The sequence below is a fragment of the Anastrepha obliqua genome, chromosome 1 (assembly GCF_027943255.1).
Source record: "Anastrepha obliqua isolate idAnaObli1 chromosome 1, idAnaObli1_1.0, whole genome shotgun sequence".
Taxonomy (NCBI): Eukaryota; Metazoa; Arthropoda; class Insecta; order Diptera; family Tephritidae; genus Anastrepha; species Anastrepha obliqua.
In genome coordinates this window covers 98,241,583-98,260,515 of record NC_072892.1, presented here as the reverse complement: position 1 = coordinate 98,260,515, position 18,933 = coordinate 98,241,583, and the positions used below count along the sequence as shown (strand labels likewise).

The 18,933-nt window shown below is 37.6% G+C and overlaps 1 protein-coding gene across 1 annotated transcript in view; it reads right to left on the bottom strand.

The window, feature by feature from the left end:
• LOC129235998 (kinesin-like protein KIF19) overlaps positions 1–18,933 on the bottom strand; it is a 30,320-nt gene that overhangs the window by 651 nt on the left and 10,736 nt on the right. The window contains exons 2-7 of the mRNA XM_054870120.1: positions 5,732–5,910; positions 5,509–5,655; positions 1,696–1,965; positions 668–1,637; positions 453–601; positions 49–389 (exon numbers count right to left, since the gene is read on the bottom strand). Of these exons, the coding sequence (XP_054726095.1) occupies positions 49–389; positions 453–601; positions 668–1,637; positions 1,696–1,965; positions 5,509–5,655; positions 5,732–5,842 (1,988 nt within the window). The 5' untranslated portion in view covers positions 5,843–5,910. The remainder of the gene's footprint in view (positions 1–48; positions 390–452; positions 602–667; positions 1,638–1,695; positions 1,966–5,508; positions 5,656–5,731; positions 5,911–18,933) is intronic.

The following is an 18,933-nucleotide window of genomic DNA, read 5'->3' as shown; positions in this document are numbered from 1 at the left end:
TCAAAAACTCAAATATTTATCTTCCCGTAATTCCTCAAAAACTCTTACCCCGCTGTGTAGATAGGCGGTAATTTACGCTCGTACGAGGTGGCCGGCGTAACAACGCCAGCATGTATCTCTTGCTGATATAAACCGTAAAGTTCGCGTAGTTCGTCAGGCAGCTCGACATTGCCTTCTTCAATTAGGCGGCGTTGTGAGCTGATTATGTCTTCACATAGCCGACGTTGACGTTCGGCGCGTAACAGCTGTAGGTCGCGTCTTCTTAGCTCGGCCTGTCGAGCTAGGCGTTCGGCTTGCAGAGACACTTTATCTGCTTCTAACTCATGCACCCGACAAAGAAGCGCCAACAGTTCACGTTCTTCATCGCTGGTAATGCGTTCGGGAAGTTCCTATTAAGTACAAGTTGAAAAATGTTTGAGAAATAAATTTAAAGTTGCCTTAGGAGCGCTTACATCTTCCAACTGCACGCCTTTCTGTCGACACAATTCAAGCTCTTGCTCAGTGCGTTCACGTATTTCTTTATAACGACGAGTCTCCTTCTCGATTGCTGAGAGTTCACCCCATGCGTTCTTCAGTGCTATCGCACCTTCAGATTCTATATCTGTTACACGAAAAACAGCAGTTTCGTTAGATAAACATTCCAAACTTAGTGCTTGAATATATTTACCATCATCTGCCGGTGAGTCATAAAGTTTGCCCATGCGACCTTGCCAATGCGAAATTATCATATGCTGACGCTCGGCATCTAGCTCTAGTCCAAGTAGGTGGCTTTCAGCCTCGAGCAATTTGCGTCGTAGCTTCATTTGTTGCTTAAAGGTTAGCACGATTTGTTCTCGCAAGTAGCGCAACTCTGTTTTACGCTTCTCATCCTCTGCGGTGGTGCGTTCTGGTTGCGCCGCTGCGGCCGCTGCCGCACCGCTACGTGGTCGTTCTGTGAGCATTTTGCTACGCAAGCGTGTCACTTCTTCACGCAGCTCAGATACGAGGTTTTGATAGTGCTTGGTAGGAAAGTCTTTCACCTCATCAAGGTAGACGGAATTCTGTAGACGCGTCGAAATGCTATTCGCGCGGTCGGCATATACAAGTGTGTTCTTTGTTTCGTCACGGTGCTTGCCTTCGGGAGCAACATGGGCAATCATAACGGTCTTGCATTTACCACTTAAAGCCTCCTTTAATAAACGAGTAAGTTTTGAGTCACGGTAGTTGACATAACGCGCTCCACCTGACAAAGCATTGATGCAATTGCCCAGCGCCAGGAGACTGCGATTAATATGCGCACCTTCTTGTAAACGTTTGCCGCGATTCTTTGTCTTTTTGGCCCGTTCTGAGCCAGCAAGATCGGTAAGAAATAAACGACCTTGTTTTGTACCCAAGGGAGTCTTAGTTTGTACAGTAATACTGAGGAGTGCGTGACTGCGTGACGAAGTTTGATTAGCCGCTGTCGGTTCCATGGTGCGTGCTTTGTTGCCTTTAAGCAGCAACGATACGACCTCTTGCCGACTAGTGGTGGTGATCTCTGAGAGACCGGCAACAGTTATGCGTTGACCGCGATGATCTTCGCGCAATTCCAATGGACCACCAGGATTCAATAGATCTCGAATGAGCTCATTGTATATTTCCAGATAAGAAATGGATACCTACAGGAAGTTATATAGTAATTCAATAAGATATGTATATATATAAACTGTGACTTACTTTGCTACTATTACTCTGTGCGTTGTCAATATTTTGAAATATTTCTTCGATGGCACGAACCATCAGACCACTTTCATTGTTATTGACATCTACGTCATAGGTTGCGGTCGCGCCACGTTCAGTAGCCGTTGAAGTAGTTTTCTTGCGGCAGGGACCCAACATGGTGTGTGTTTTGCCAGAACCGGTGGCGCCATAAGCGAATACAGCGGCATTGTAGCCATTGAGTACATCCTTGACTAATGGAGCCGTTGTTTTTTTATAAACCTTTTCCTGAATTGAATATAGAAAGGCAATTCGATTATAAAAATATAAGAAGAATTTGCACTCCACTAAAAACCTGTCTGCGATCAACTTGAACAACGCATGAGAGAAAAGCGTTAATTAACTAATGTGAAACTTTGGGCCTTAGGGGGCTTGGGAGCAACAGGCTCTCAACTTGCAATATTTGGGTAAACATTTGAATGGTTTAATTTTCATAAGCAAACTACCAGAGAAGGACTGAGATTAATCTCGAGATTATTCGAGGACCTGGAATCGCTTCAACCATAAAAATTTTCAAGAGTGGCATCGTCGATTTCAACCCTTAACTCATTATTGTCATCTGAAAACACTGTTGAGCATACCAATAAATCCTTTGAGAAAGGGGATATTACCTTGCGTTTAAAAAAAGCAAAATGAAATAAGGAATGAATACAATTGATTCGATGTTGTCGAACAAAGTACCAAGCATTAAGAACAACGCTGCGACCGTATGCAAGTATGGGCACCACTTGTGTGCTGAATAAAACCGTCCCCGTGAAAAACCGAAATTCGTGAGTCCGAAGAGAACTCTCGCAGACTTTATCCTTCCAAAAAAATATGCGTATACAGTTACCGAAAAAGTAGACGTCGCCACCATATCCTTGCGTGTTTTGTGAGCTACTACCTTCAGTTGCTACAGGCTCAAATACTTCTGTAGACATGAAGTATCAAAATAAGGGACACGTTTTTTTTATGGAGTTTTCCTTTCAGTAGACAATAGTAACTCTCCAGGCGTATATCTGCCTAAAGCTTCTCATAAAAGAATCATCTGCCTTTCTGATGTGGCATAGTACTGCAAGTCACTCCAAATTAAATATCAATGGCTGTCTTCGTCACTTCTCTAACATCAGAATATTATATAATTTTTCCAGTGCTGGTAACGTATGTTTATTTGTACCAGTTGCTTCACATGGCGGATCGAGGACATCTTATTAAATATACTCACTACGTACATACACCGAAGAATAAATTGAATTACTTGGATTGGTGACCTAACGGTCTATGGTTCTACGACTGAAAATATGGAGGGCGGTATGCCCTCGAGTTGAATGTAATGCGTAAGTTACTAGAATATTCGATGTATATTTCACACACCATGTAAGGTGGTCAGGAGAATTTTGTTCTGGGCTGGAAAAGCCAAATACAGAAAAAATTCGTTTTACTGGCTTTTAAATGACGTCAGTTTGTCTGAAAAAAGAACTGGTGCCTTTTTCAAAGCGGTAAGAAATTATTAACTTGGCCGTCGTAGTCCAATGGATTGGTGCATGACTACCAATCGGTAGTGCCTGGGTTCGAACCTCTGGACATGAAACACCAAATGATAGAAACAATTTTTTCTAATACCGGCAGCTCCTAGTAGGCAATGGCAAACCTCCGATTATATTTCTGCCATGAATAAGCTCCTCATAAAGAAAAAAAATGTCTGCCGTTGTAGGCGGTATTAAATTGTAGGTCCCTACACGCGCGCCACAAATAGGAGGAGGAGCTCGGCCACACAACCAATAAAGGGCCAAATATATATGTATAAAGGGTCTTTCAAATATGACGCCTAGATGTTAGTAGTGAATAATTCCTAAACGGTACTTTTTTATGTCATTTTTATGACCTTTTCCGCGAACTTTGTTCTTTAAAAACAATATAGCGCTAAATTCGTAATTTTTTTGGTGGACATAATCGTCGGAATGGGTGGATAATTCAAAAGTTGGTGAAACAATTTCTAGTGACTTTATCGAGGATAGAAAAAGGGCTGGCAGACCAAAATCTGGACGTTCTGTTGAGAATATTGCTGCTGTAGCGCCAAGTTTTGCTTAACAACTTTCAACATCGAATTGATAGTTCGCCGCTCTCAACAATTAGGCATTCATGAATTGATTGCTTGGCGGATTTTAGCTGTAGACGTGTTCATGTTCGACATTTAAATGATATAATTTCTCACACATAAATGTTAAGAGCCGAATTTAATAAAAATAGTGAATCCTAAAAGAATCGAAATCTTCATCGCTTTTATTGAAAACCCCTTTATATACATAATATAAGAAATCACTTATGTGCATTTTAAGAAGTAGAAAAATAGCTGATTGCACTTATGTTATATGAAAGTTGCTTTACAGGCAGTTACTAGGACAATAGGATAAATCGTGTTTTTATCAGAACACCTATTCCGAAAAATATAAAGTTGCTTAGAAAGCGCCTAGATATACCAGGTGTATAAGCTTAAATCCGCTGATTGCTCGTAGATGGCGTTAGTGAGTATATCAAGTTACCATAGAAATGCCATATTTTTTTTTGCATGGGTTCGACACCTGTTTACATCAATCACTGCACATCATCAGTGATTTCATACAGCAACACACTTTTTTCCTTGCGTAATCATGTCTAATTTTGTGCCAAAAAAAGAGCATATGCGGGAAGCTCTACTTTTTTGCTTTAATTTGAAGAAATCGGCTGCCGAATCGCATCGAATGCTTGTGGAGGCCTATGGTGACATAGCATTATCGGAAACAACTGGCAGAGACTGGTTTCGTCGGTTCAAAGACGGCCATTTTGACTTGAGTGACAAGAAGCGTGAAAATCGGCCCAGAAAAGTTGAGGACCATGAATTGCAGGCTCTTTTGGATGAGGACGATACCCAATCGCAAAAAATGCTTGCCGAGCAGTTAGGTGTCACTCAACCAGCCATTTCCATGCGTTTACGTGCCATGGGAAAGGTCCAAAAAGTCGGAAAATGGGTACCCCATGAATTGAACGATAGACAGATGGAGCGACGCCAAAACACATGCGAAATCTTGCTGGCTAGGCATAAAAGAAAGTCGTTCCTGCATCTTGTGGTGACTAGCGATGAAAAGTGGATATACTTTGAGAATCCTAAACGAAAAAAATCATGGGTCGATCCCGACCAACCATCAACTTCTTCATCAAGACCTAATCGCTTTGGACGCAAGACGATGCTGTGCGTTTGGTGGGATCAGCAGGGTGTCGTTTACTATGAGCTGTTGAAACCTAGTGAAACTGTTAATTCTCATCGCTACCCCCAACAACTCATCAAATTGCGCCGTGTTTTGCGTGAAAAAAGGCCTCGTTATGAACAAAGACATGAGAAGCTGATTTTCCTCCACGACAACGCCCCATCGCACAATCAATTGGGAGGTGCTACCTCATCCCGCTTATTCACCAGACCTGGCCCCTTCGGACTATCATCTGTTTTCATCGATGGGTCACGCGCTCGCCGAACAGCACTTCGATTCGTACGAAGACGTCCGGAAATGGCTTGACGAGTGGTTCGCCTCGAAAGATGAAGAATTCTTTTGGCGTGGTATACACAAATTGCCCGAGAGATGGGAAAAATGTATAGCTAGCGAGGGCAAATACTTTGAATAAATTATTTTTTTGCTTTCTATAAAAAAAAGGGTTTTTTTTTACTAAAAAACAGCGGATTTAAGCTTATTATTTGGCAACCGTGCAGCCGTGGAACGTGTGCCACCCATAAGGAAAGTTCAAAGTTAAGTTATCTACCTGTGTATCGGTTTCCTTGAAAACATGATCATATGAGTATTGTCTGGGACGAGTTTTGCCGCCATCATCGAAAAATAGTGATTTATCCGAGATTACATCAATACAATGATCGGCACTTTCTGCGCTGGGACGTACACGAACTACAACCTGTAAAAAATAAAATTAAAAAAAAAACAAAGTCAACAAATATTTTGAGCAAAATCACAAATAAATCACTACTAACCACTAAACGTTCCTCTTGGGAACCACTAGCCGTTGCTAATCCGCGACCCTGCGCTGTCGACGAGGTTGAACTGCCGCCACTGCTGCTTGACCAACAACCATTTTGTGCCATTATGCGCGCAGCAAAACGCGGCGGTTCACTGCTGGAGCGAATCGTGACTAGTGCTCGTATATTAACAACTAGAAGTTACAAAAATCGGTGTTATTTACATACCTATCCATATTTACTCGCACGTATTTGCAGACATGAAAATCATTGTAAAGGACCGATGCAGATGTAAATATTCGCGGGCTATTTTATGTTGTGGTATAAATACGTGCCTTTTTATGTTATAAAGTGTGAAGTGAAAGACAGATTTTAGGAAAATGACAAAAAGTGACAAGAGCGAAATTTCGATCCCAGGGAAAGTAAAATATAATAATGTGGTAAAAAAAGTAAAATATAGTAAAGTGTGATCAGCTTGGGGTACCTTTTCCTATATAGCTGTTTTGACAGATCATGCGTGATTACTGTCAAACTAATATAACATTTTTTTCAGTATTCATTGACTTTTCATCGTGGAAAGACTTACGGCTCAACAAAGTATACAAATTGCATTACGAAAATCGACGCTCTGTGAAAAGTGTACATCGAGTACTCAAGTTAATTTATGGTGTACATCGATGAGGCCCACTTTTGGCTTAATGGCTACGTCAATCAGCAAAATTACCGTATTTGGGCTGAAAAGTAACCCGAAGTCATTCAAGAACAGTCATTGCATTTATTGAAAACAATCGCAGTTGCGGCCAACTTTTGAAAGGCACAATTTGAATTTTCGTTATTTTATTTCCATTTAAAATCCGATACCTCTAAATTGATCAACCTTTACACTTTATATATGTACATATCGCACGTCCTCTGATTGTGAATTTAGTTTAGTGAAATAATGTCGTCTTCATTGTCGGACCCTGCCAAGTTATCCCGAATTTGTGTATTGTCTATATGCAATATTCTTTGTGAAATTATTCACGGTTATAGCCTCCTCACAAAGGGATTTCATGAGGGGAAAAATGGGGGTAAGAACCCAGAATCATTCATTGGCTTTATGCAGCGGTAGTTAAGTCAATTCTCTACTATGGTATCGTTCAAAGACTTCCATCTGTTCTCATAGACGGTGCAATGTCAACCACGCTATCGAAAGCATTATATGCGACATTAAAGTCCCTTACAGTAGATCTGCGCGGTAAGATCTTAATTGGCATTTCGGTGCTATACACTCCCGCCTACAATTGACATTCTAACGTTGACGATCCTCCTACCCTCAAGGGATAAGTGGCAACGGGATGATATTTTCGTCTTCCCGACTACTGCAGTATCTCTAAACGAGATGGCTGAGTCATTTCAACCAAAGGCAACATTGCGACATTGATGGGAACTGCAGGGCCGAGGAACTAGTGAGACTTGGCACCAAGCTGACGGATGAGTACACAGAACAATGACATAGGCATAGTCTTACAGCCTTCTAAGCTACTTATTTTTGAGAAAATTGTAAGATCAGCAAATGAAAGATGGTTTAATGAGCCCACCTGCCGAATCACTAGACAATCGTAGCCGACTCTCAATGCTAAACGCACAGAATATCTGCTAAGCCAAAATAAGCCCATTTTTTGTACACTGACTTTCGATATAAAGATGCACCGCCTAATAGGCAGATACGCCCAGAGGTTGGGCATGCAAATACATGACTTCTGCAAAAGCTGTCTAAAGACGCGATCTCGCAGCTTGTGTACTTCTGCACTATTGAGCCGTAGGTTCACCATTTTAGGTAGACAATTTTTTAATGAGTTGGAAGATCTCAGTTCTGCAGAAAGGGCAAGTTAAGGAGCGATAAGGGCAAGCTCCCCACTGGGCATCACAATGGGGTTTAAGTGTGCCCATAGTGGACAACCACTAAAACCTAACCAAGCCTAAAGAGGTTCAAGCCCCTGTATTTTGCATCTGAAATTTGTCCTTTACCTTTGAAAAGTTGAAGGAGGCCGTTTTCCTGAATAATATGATCACAATGGCACTTACGATACTATAGCAATCACGAAAAAATTACAAATAATCAAACGATACAAGAATTTTTGATTTATTCTTTCACGGCTATTTTGCAAAGTGGGAAGGTGGAATCAGTAGAAAACACCCAAAAAACCAACATATGCGAAAAATTGTCGCTTACGATCATTTCCCAATCAGGGCACTATATGTACTGGATTATCTATTACGAAACTATTGAAAAACTAATGGAAGTGGATCAAATCCTCTTTGTAGAATACAGGATATAAATGCCAATTTAAAATAAGCATCTTACAAAATTTACAAATTGCGTACATTCAAGTTCATAGTTCATACCTAGACTCAAGTTCACTAAAGAACAACAATTAGTTACCAATGCATTTTCCTGTAGGGTAAATGCAGAAAATAATAAGTCAATCATTAGCATACTTGGCACGTGTGAATAATACATAGGAATTAATTTTTTGTTTTTTTTTTTTGTCATTGAGTTCATAGCCATTTGATCGAAATTGCTTTGCTACTTCCACTTATTGATTGAAAGGTGCTAAAAGCTTCACGCTGTCATATCAAACGCGTTCATAGTTGCGCTTCTTGTTGTACAAATGGATAGTTAAGTCTAAAATTTCTTTGGATATCATTAAGTGTCATTAAGGCTTTTATGACTACATAAGCAAATTGGGGCGTTGAGTGAACCAAGCGACCCACAACAACAATACTAGTTTACAATTGACAGCTCCACTTGGACTCACGACCTCAGTTAAATTAAATAGAAAACACAAAACTTATATATTTAATTAATGCATTTTAATGCATGCGAGCAAATTCCAGTGTATTGTCATTTATAAAAAGTATTTCAAGCTTCACGCATTTGGCAAATTGACCTCAAATAACCCTGCGGTTTATTATATTTACTCTGTAAGAAATCTTGGGGGTATATTTAATCGATGCTTCGCATGGAGCAATCACATAGTTAATGCCGTAGGTAAAGTAAATGGTATTTCAAAAGTGACGCCTAGATGTCAGTAGTGAGTAACACCTAGTCGGTACCTTTTTATGTCATCTTTGACATTTGTCAAGTAGACAGATGTATTTGATGATTTTATAGGAAACTTTGATCTTTAACACGTTCCCTGTCCGCTGAGCCACATATGGTTCAGGAAACGTGCGCCTGATAAGCACTGATACGTCCCTGAGCCATATGTGCGTCAGGGGGTATATGAAACTTCTAAAGCAAATTATTCGACTGGACGTAACGGAACTGTACAGTTTCTGCACTAGACGTGCTGGTACGATAATAAAGTAAAGAAAAACGCCGGAACATACGAAAAAATATTTTTATTTTACGCAGAAATCACAAATTATTTTTAATTATTTCTTATTACGACACTCCCAGGCTTATCCAAATCAGCAATCTCGGGGTCACGCCCTATGTAAATATCATAATTCCAGACAAAACCCTCTTCTGTGCACAGTTTATAGATTTTCAAGCCGTATTTATGAACTTTTGATGGGTTGTATTGACGGAATGATATCCTGCCTCTAAACGGCATCATCGACTCGTCAATGACGATACATTCACCAGGTGTTAGTAAGCTCTTCCAGTTATTGATAACAAGGTCCAAAAGTGGTTTTATTTTGTATAGACGTTCGTTTTGATCCCTTGGAGCTTCATTATCAACAAAGTGCCAGCAACGTAATATTGACGAGAATCGATTATATGTTTACGTTGTGAAATATTGGACTTGTCGGTCAATTTTGCATTTTTGTATTGGGACAGGGAACGTGTTAATAAAGACATAACGGAAAATTTGTAATTTTTTTGCTGGAAATAAACGTCCAAATAAGTCGACAGTTAAAAAGTTGGTGAAAAATTTTAAGAAACTGGTTCTGTCGATGGTAAAAAAAGGACTGGCAGACCAAAAACTGAACGATTTGTTGAGAATATTATTGCAAAAGTATAGCGTAAAGTATGAAAAATCTTAAACATCGATATCTCGATGTTTTCAAAAATTAGACACCCTTACAAAACTGAATTAACATAAGAAGCTAACAGATCATTATCAACCCAGAAATTTCGTGAATTACAGTAGTTCTTTGAACATGATGCTGGTTTTTACGCAAAATGATCTTTAGTGATGAATCTCATTTCACTTGTCAAATTGTCGCATGTGGGGAGGAGAAAACCCCCGAGTTATATCAGGAAAATCACTAAAATGTACTGTTTGGTGTGGCTTTTGGGCCCGTTTTTCTTCGAAGACGAAATTGAAAGAGCTGTTACAATCAATGGGCATCGGACTATAGACAACTAATTGGAGATTTTTGGTGGCCTCAGCTTGAAAGAATAGACATCTTTATTTCTAACAGGATGAATTCACAATACTCACAACACAAGTAAACATGGCATTGTTACGATATAAGTTTCCCGGTCGATTAATATCACGCATTGGTGATATAAACTGGCCATTTAGATCATACGATCTAGCCCTTTGTTGTGTTTTTTCAAAAGTGAACTCTGTATGAATAAACCAACAATTCCACAACCTAAATACAACATCCGTATCGAGATTGCTGAACTCAATGCGATAATGTGTGAGCGAGTCCTTGAAAATTGTAATTCTCGTATGACAGCCTGTAGACGTGCTTTGTTAAGAGCCGTATTTTGAAAATATTGAAACTTGAAATAATCTACTTCAAAACAGCATCTAGGTGGGTTTTTGAAAGACTCTTTATATAGAACGCTTCGATCCCTTTGGTATATTAAATATTTCAGACTTAAAAAAATTAGATAAAGCTTTTTGGATTTCAACTTTATTATATGGTTGTAAAATTTTTACTAGATGTGATCGAATTCGCATTACAAAACTGTCAGAGAGCTTGTAACTCTGCAACTAAATAGTCTTACGAGCATTGCCGCAGACATCAGACCCGCATGCGGGGAGAAGATTTGTAGCGTCGGTCGAGTATAGGAGTAGTTACATAACTTTCTTAAAGGAAAATATTTATTTATTATTTATTGAAACTAAAGTGAAGAATTCTTCTGACATTATGTTGCACAAAATATTGATATCAAACGAACCACTGTATCCCAGGCTACACTTCATTACGTGAAGGCCACTAGTTCATCTTAGTTCCTAGACGCTAAATTTTAGTCATTATCATCAGTACCAGAACGCCGATTCCTTGTTTTCGCTATTTGTCTTTAGAACCAGTCAAGTTGAGTAAAGCTGAGAAATACTAAAAATTCATTGCGTTTTACAAACGAGCTTCGGAAATATTTTACCAATTGATAAGTGCCATTTTTTGCCTCTTGTTTTTTCCCATTATTGTCTTCTTTCATCTTTACTATCATATATAACTTTTTCTCTCTCTCATAATTTAACTGTACTCGTCAATCCAATACTGAAATATAGCCAAAACTTGTTATGTTGAAAAGTAATCAACAAAAGTAAATAAATAAATAAATTTGATGCATTTGCAATGCGAAAAATATGTTATAGAAAATTCATCATGGCCCTCGGGGGCGATGCGAACACTCTCAGTCGCTATGAATCTCTAATAAATTAGGTACACAGGTGTCCAAACTCACTTTTTTGTGTTTTTGTTTATATGGGACTGGTTTCCGATGCATTTTTGTGCGCTGAATACGACTCTGGGGTCCAATAGTGCCCATCACGTTACTGTTTTGAGAAAACTGGAGTTAAAACCCCATAAAACATTTTTTTGGTGTTTCTACCATCTGACGAACTAAAGACTTTAACCCATAAAAACAAAAAAAAAACAAAATAAAAATTCTTTTCAAACTCTTTAAGATCTCGTGATTACTATAGAATTGCAAATTATTATTATTATTATTATTTATAGGGGATATATGCAATATAAGCCTAACTTAATTAAATTATTAATATTATATTAGGAAAATTAGGGTCGCTGATTACAAATCCGATGTAATTTTTGCCAAATTTAAAATGGGGGCAAAAATCTCAAGATGTGCAGTTTGCTGACTTTAGCTAAACTTTCTGATTTTGTCTCCGCCATATTGAATTCCAAAACCACGACTTGGTGGACACTTTAAGGTCATAGAATAGTGTTCAGCAGATAAAAATGCATACTATTCCAGTCTCATACCAAGAAAAAAACCGTGTAGAACTGTGTAATTAATTTAAACCGCTTCGGAGTGAGTTTTGCTGTGCGTAATTGTGAAAATAAGCGTAGAAAATGTATTTTAAAATTTAGGATCTAAAAGTTGGAGTCAGAAAGGAAGGATAATTTAGATACATACATACATATACACTGAATTTCAATCAGTTCTCGAAGCTATTTTTTGATTATCCCTTCATAATTTTGTGGTTATTTATTAAATACGTCATATCCAGGGTTAAAAAAATCAGGGTTGCACGCCTTACTCGAGAGGATATTTGAACCATTGTCTCCCAACTGAGGCTAAGATTGACGCGTAATGTATACTAAATTATGTACTTACATATATGCAATAGGACTGACTTGAAAAAAGTATCTTTTTGTATCTCTAAAATTCTACTACTGAATTTTCTATTATTCGAAACACTACTGTAAGTCTTATAGCCTAGACAGACTTTGGCGTTAATCCGGATTTATGACTGAATTCGAAATTAACTTAATTCTTAATCGCCACTAATGCGGATGGATAACTATACTTAATTCTCATAATTGAAGCGGATTAGGGGGATTTTCGATGACAACATTACCGAAAAATTACAGTTAATATCAATTATGAATGAAAAATAATGAAACTTTTAAAGAGAAGACCAAGAAAGACTGGATGCGATGCACTAACACGTTCGAAGCTATATTGATTTGATAGAAGTTTGAGAAATAGCAATTTAAGAGTTTTTTAAATAAATAATTATTTTTTAATGTATTCTCTTCTTCTTAATTGGCGCGATAACCGCTTACGCCATTTTGACCGAGTTTAACAAAGTGCGCCAGTCGTTTCCTTCTCGTGCTAACCGGGGCCAGTTAGACACACCAAGTTAGCCAAGTCCTTCTCCACCTGATCTTTCCAACGTAGAGGAGGCCGTCCTCTTTCTCTGCTACCACCAGCTGGTACCGCATCGAATAATTTCAGAGCCGAAGAATTTGTATCCATTATGTCGTTGTAAAGCCCATACAGCTTATCGTTCCATCTCCTGCGATATTCGTCATTGTCAACGTGCAAAGGTTAAAAATCTTGCCCAGAATCTTTCTCTCAAGCACTCTACGCGTCGCTTTATCGGATGTTGTGAACGTTCACGCTTCTGCGCCGTACGTTAGGACGGTCATAATGAGAGCCTTGTAGAGTGTTCGTTTTGTTGTTTCTGAGCAGCAGGGTAGCTAATACCCATATTTGTTGCCTACTGTCCATCTTTTACAATTATCCAATAAGCAAATCAGCCGTTTACTAATCCGCGTAACGAGCATCTGTCACACTACAATTTTAATCAGATTTAACTGTGCCGGTAGTCTCGATTAACACCGTCGTTTGTTTAGTATTATTCGCACAACAGTGTTAGGACCTGTTTCTCTTTCTCGTTCTCTCTTTCGATATCGATATTTTCATTCTAAAAAAGCCTAAATCCCAAAATACATGCACGTGAAAAAATAAAATAAATTTCTTTGCTAATCTTCTTAACATTTATTGGAAAATCACTTTTGATGCAAACGATTACTGATTTGTTTACACAAGCGAGAGGTACTGCATTCGAAAGAGAAGGCATTACGCTAAACAACCGGCCTTTCCTGCCATTTAGCTGGTGCGTGTGTCAACTATAGCAGCATCAGTCAAGGTGCATTGGTGGGGACCCAATTCTCAATTTCAGTACAAATTGTTTGGTTCTTCCCAATTCTCGTCGACGCGCTATTTATTTAATAGTTGCGTCTCGTATATGTATTAAAGTGTTTTTAGGAATAGTAAGTTTGATATTTGTAAACCCAAACAAAAGTTAGTCAGTAAGTTTCGTGTAAGAATTTCTTCAGTTTTGTGTATGTATTTGGAAAAATTAAGAGATATGGGAGCAACACAGGAAAGGCTACACCGCCTTAAAGTATGCATTATTAAACACGACGTGTACGTAGTACTTAATAACCTCTTTGCCTCAAAGGTAATTGAAGAAAGAGAAGTGTTGTAAATAGATGCCCTTAGTTACGCCCATTAATAGGTCAACCTTGAAAAGCGATTAACTTAATCACAAAATTTGTTTTGCTTATAGCAAGATAAACCAAAATAAATAAAAAAGATTAGGAAAAATTTACAAACAGTCGTTTGCTTAATGTTTTTCTTGAGTTGATTTTGGTGAGTATGGAGCTACAACTGGCAAGGTTACGTTTTCGGTAATGTTCATGTTAATTGAGTAACTTAGTATTGAGTCCTTGAGCCCTCGCTTGTTTAACTAAATTTAAGACTTGTTGAGGTTGAGGGAGCTGAATATTTACGAATTTGGAGCTAAGCGACTATCCATTAATTAAATATTTACTTTTTATTTCCGCTACCTCTGTTGTCTGCGTTTTATTTGTTTATCCTTTTCTCGTTCGGTGGTCGTTCAATGACAATTTAAGGACGTAAGTAACATAATTAAGCTGTCAACCATTACGTATGTATGTATATGTGTGACATATCGCACCCTAAATACAAAAGGGTCACAACTCAAAATGTACTTCTGCTCAAATATGAACGAGACGTTATCAATAAAACGGTCCGCGGATGACATAAGGCAAAAATAAATTTTTTGTTTTTTGGTAGGACTGTTATAAGCTTACATGTCAAATTTCAGCGTGATATGTTACATAGTTTGTTTTCTGTGCTGCTGTTAACAAGTCAAGCTCGAGTGTGGAAAATTTTGAGTTGTGACCCTTTTGTATTTAGGGTGCGATATGTCAATGCATATTTTTCTTTGGTTGCTTGCAAGAACAGATTCTTTGATTTTTTACTGTTATGACAATACACTGCATCCCTTTTCATTTACACTGTTTTAATGGCAAATTTGGCTCTTAGTGAAATATGGCATCTCACATAAGGTATTTGAGGCCTTACCTAGTAACGGTGATCACGTGCAGCTCGCGCTCACTTAAACCATCTTTAGTTGGAAAGAGTTTATGAAAAATGTAAAGGCTGTAAGTAATGTGTAAGTTCATTGAAGTTATAATCCTAGAGGACGTGTGCTATTTAACAGTAGCTGAAAAAATCGGTATCCGATAATAGTAGGGTTTCAGCTCTATACGCAAACGAAACGTACTGGGCTCTTTACAGCTAATCTTTTCTGCAACTATGTAACTCTACTTCCTAAGGTTTATTAAAATACTCTTTTATATCACTGCACTTCGCAAATGCTAGGAGTCAAAGTTTAGTAAAAAAGTAAGGATGGTTCCTTGGGTAGAAGAGCCCGCAAGTGAGAGTGTTGTTGTATGTTATTCATTTAGGAGTGATCAGAAAAGATTATTTTGCATACGAAAGGTATATTTTCAAAAGTCCGCCATTTTGTTATTATATTTAAAAAAAATTTCTCATTGTCACACCTGCCAGAATGACAAGCCTACAGAATAATAATCAGTTTAACTTTTTCGCTTCAGATGTGCTGATGAGCCAAAATCCTGTTGACAACCCGCTTACTTTGGTGCCACCCTACTACAAAAAAATATGTCATAGAGAAAAAAAATGTTTTTGTATACAGTAGGTTCTGTTTTTATGCGGTAGATACGTTCCGCAAGAAACAGCATAAAAAAAAACAGCATAAAAAAAAACAGCATAAAAAAAGCTACTAGTTCTATAGTAAAACTATAGATACGTTTCAAAAGTGCTAAAACCGCATACATCTGAAATAATGTAATAAAATCGCATGAAAAAGGGCACTAGTCCCATATTATAACTATAGATACGTTCCATAGACCGCATGAATCTGAAATAATTAAATAAAATCGCATAAACAAAATATTGTATTTTTGAAAATTATATCTTTATTTAAGAAACGTCAGAATCGAAAAATAAATTTAAGTCAAAAATAAAATCAGACAATACCCACATGTTGCGCGTTCGTTTAGGATTTGGCGTAAAATCACTTTCGTCACTTGAGGAAATGTACACGTCTGATCTAGATAGTTATGCAGGCGGTTCCATACTTGTAGGGTTAGCATTTCTGATGTAATCTGTGATGAGTTTTTGCTTAGCTGGCTTAGAATCTTGTTTATATGTACAATTCCCGATAGGTCGACATGCATTTTGTAATTTAAAAAAAAACCGCACTATTTCAAAATCGCATAAAAAAAGCCGCATAAAAACCGAACCTACTGTACTTTTATAACATCTATAAAAAATGAGTATTTGACCAGACTACGTCCTTAAGCTGCTCAAAATATCTATTTAGGAGGCGCATTATGGGAGAACACTTGGGAGTGTTACCCACTGCATGACACAAAAATCAATGCCACGGCGAGTACGGAGGGGAGTTTTGAGTCCACAGTTAGAAAATTAAGTCTCAATAGCGAAACCTTCATTAACGTACTGATGCTGATTGAGCTGATCTAAGGCTACGTGGCTAATCTAAGGCTTTGCAACCAAAGCGATCATAGGAAGCTCGCTTCCTAAATTTAGACTTACGAAAGAACCAAAAACGTAAGAGTCATCGCTGTTGCTGTAAGAAAGTGCTGTGAAGGAACTTGTGTGGGCAATGAAATCACATTTCTCGATCTCTGAGCCGTAGTGTGCGAAGTGTTTAGAAATTTCGACCAATTTTATCAAGGCGGTTCCCAGAATGTTTTAGGACCGAACCTACTTTCTGTAAGACGACGTGGGGACAGATTTCTAGAGCGTACTTGAATTGAGGAGGGATAACGATATATTTGAGAATGTAAGTATATTTTATTATTTCTTTATAAAATTCAGTTCAAGAATTTCAGTATTCCTGACGATAACATTTTATACAGTTTTGTGTCCGAAATTTTAGACTGCACATAGGTATTTTTGTGCCTGAACTTTTGCACTCGGATGATAAGATACTTTTATACCAATTTCTAGCGAAAATAATGCTATCATCGAAGATATGTTAAAATTTAAGGAACATATTTTTAAACTTCATCATATTTTAAACTTTATTCGTTTAAAAATCTTAAAAAAATTGCTAATGTCCAATAAATCATTTTTGTTTTTGTGTGCTATATGCCAGTTCTACTGTTTTTTGTCCAGAGCGCTCTGGAACGCACCTATTCTTCTAATTATACATACATATATGATCGGTTTACACCACTAAAACTAAAATTCTTCATATTACACGAATATTCATAATAATAGCTGTACTCTTTCACTAAACATTATGTGTACTTACTAACTTCTTCGTAGCAGCAATACAAACGAAAATATTGCTATGCACTCGCTCTGAACTTGAACAGATGAAGAGTGCGGGTAGCGCAAAACATCGGAATTGACTGCTTTGCTCCGCAGTAGTACTGGTAGTACTGCTCAGAGCAGGAGTAAAAAAAATTTAAGTGTACAAAAAAGTCACCTCGTTTTATGAATTCATGTAATAGGTCCTCCTTCATGGCCGAGCTCCTCCTCCTATTTGTGGCGTGCGTCTTGATGTTGTTCCACAAATGGAGAGACCTACAGTTTCAAGCCAAATCCGAACGGCAGATATCATAACAGAAATACAGTCGGAGGTTTGCCATTGCTTGCCGAGGGCCGACCGCTTTAGAAAAATTTGTTTCTTATTTTTGGTGTTTCATCGAGTTTCGAAACTACGTTCTCTCTGAATTCCGAATGCTAGTCACGCACCAACCCTTTCGGCTACGGCGGCCGTAGATAAATAATAATATGACGTGTACGATACCTTGCAAAGCTTTTAAACATATTTTTAGCAATTTAAAGTTTACGACGTACAACAATATGACACTTAGGACACCATTTTGGATGCCCTACGAGTATTATTTTCGATACAATAACAGCGTACTGAAATTCTAACAAAAGGAATTACAAGCTATAAAATAAATATAACAGATACATATATACTTATAGATAAAATATAAAAACAAAAAAAAACAAATCTACTCCGAAAGAGTTTAAAGGCTGCAACCCACATCAAGATATGACAATACATCAATACATCACACAATATTAAGTTTCAAACTTTTTGTTGCTGTTTTGCTTTGAAGTAACAGCTATTTTTATTATTTTTCAGAGAATATTGTGCATTCTTTAATGGTGAAAGAGCTTTCAACACCATTGCTCCTTGATGGCAATTGAGTGTTTTTTTACAGGTACGCACCTCAGAAGCTACTACGGAATAGACCTAAGAGAGACGTGGACTTAAGTGTTCGTATTTTAACTAGTATCAAGCTTAATAATTAATCAATCTGAAATACTACCCTTGATTAGCTTACCGAAATATTTGTTTAGTTGGGAAATATGTACATATGTATGTATGTATATTGAATTTGAAAATTTTTGTAGTGAGAATCTGGTCATATTATTTGGAAAATTCACAGTTTGTTTAACAACTCATCATATACTCAATTGTATGAGTAGTTGCAGGCTAATTGATTCGCTTCGATGTTTACCGAATCATAAGCTTTGGGTCTAATAACCCCAATTAGTTGCAAGCTTGTAATTTTGTTCTTACTTCAGTATATTTTTATTATTTGTATTTTGCGTTGTTATTTAAGTAGAATTTGTGCGTCAAAATAACAAAAAAACCATTCTGAGACAGGTCAATATTGATAGTTTTTTTTTTTTAATTTAAGTATATCGATAATGGAAACTTCCATGTAATGTAATTAATTAAGATGACAAGTACTCGAATGTATGCAGAAGTATATGTATGTATTTAATTCATAAAATTTCGAGAAATTCGGTGTTCATTAGAGTTGGTCGAAAAAAAGTTGGTTGAAGAATAATATCTAAAGTAAATAAATATAAATAATTACGCTTAGACTTCTGTTAGATGTTTGGCCGATCTTTTCCTCCTATTTGTGGCGTGCGTCTTGATGTTGTTCCACAAATAGAACACAGTTTTAAGCCGACTTCGAACGGCAAATGTTTTTTTATGAGAAGCTTCATGGCAAAAATATACTATCGAAGGGCGACCGCTATTAAAAAAGACTTTTTCTTTAATTTTGCTGTTTCATGCACAGAGATTCAAACCTATGCGATCTCGAATGTTAGTCAC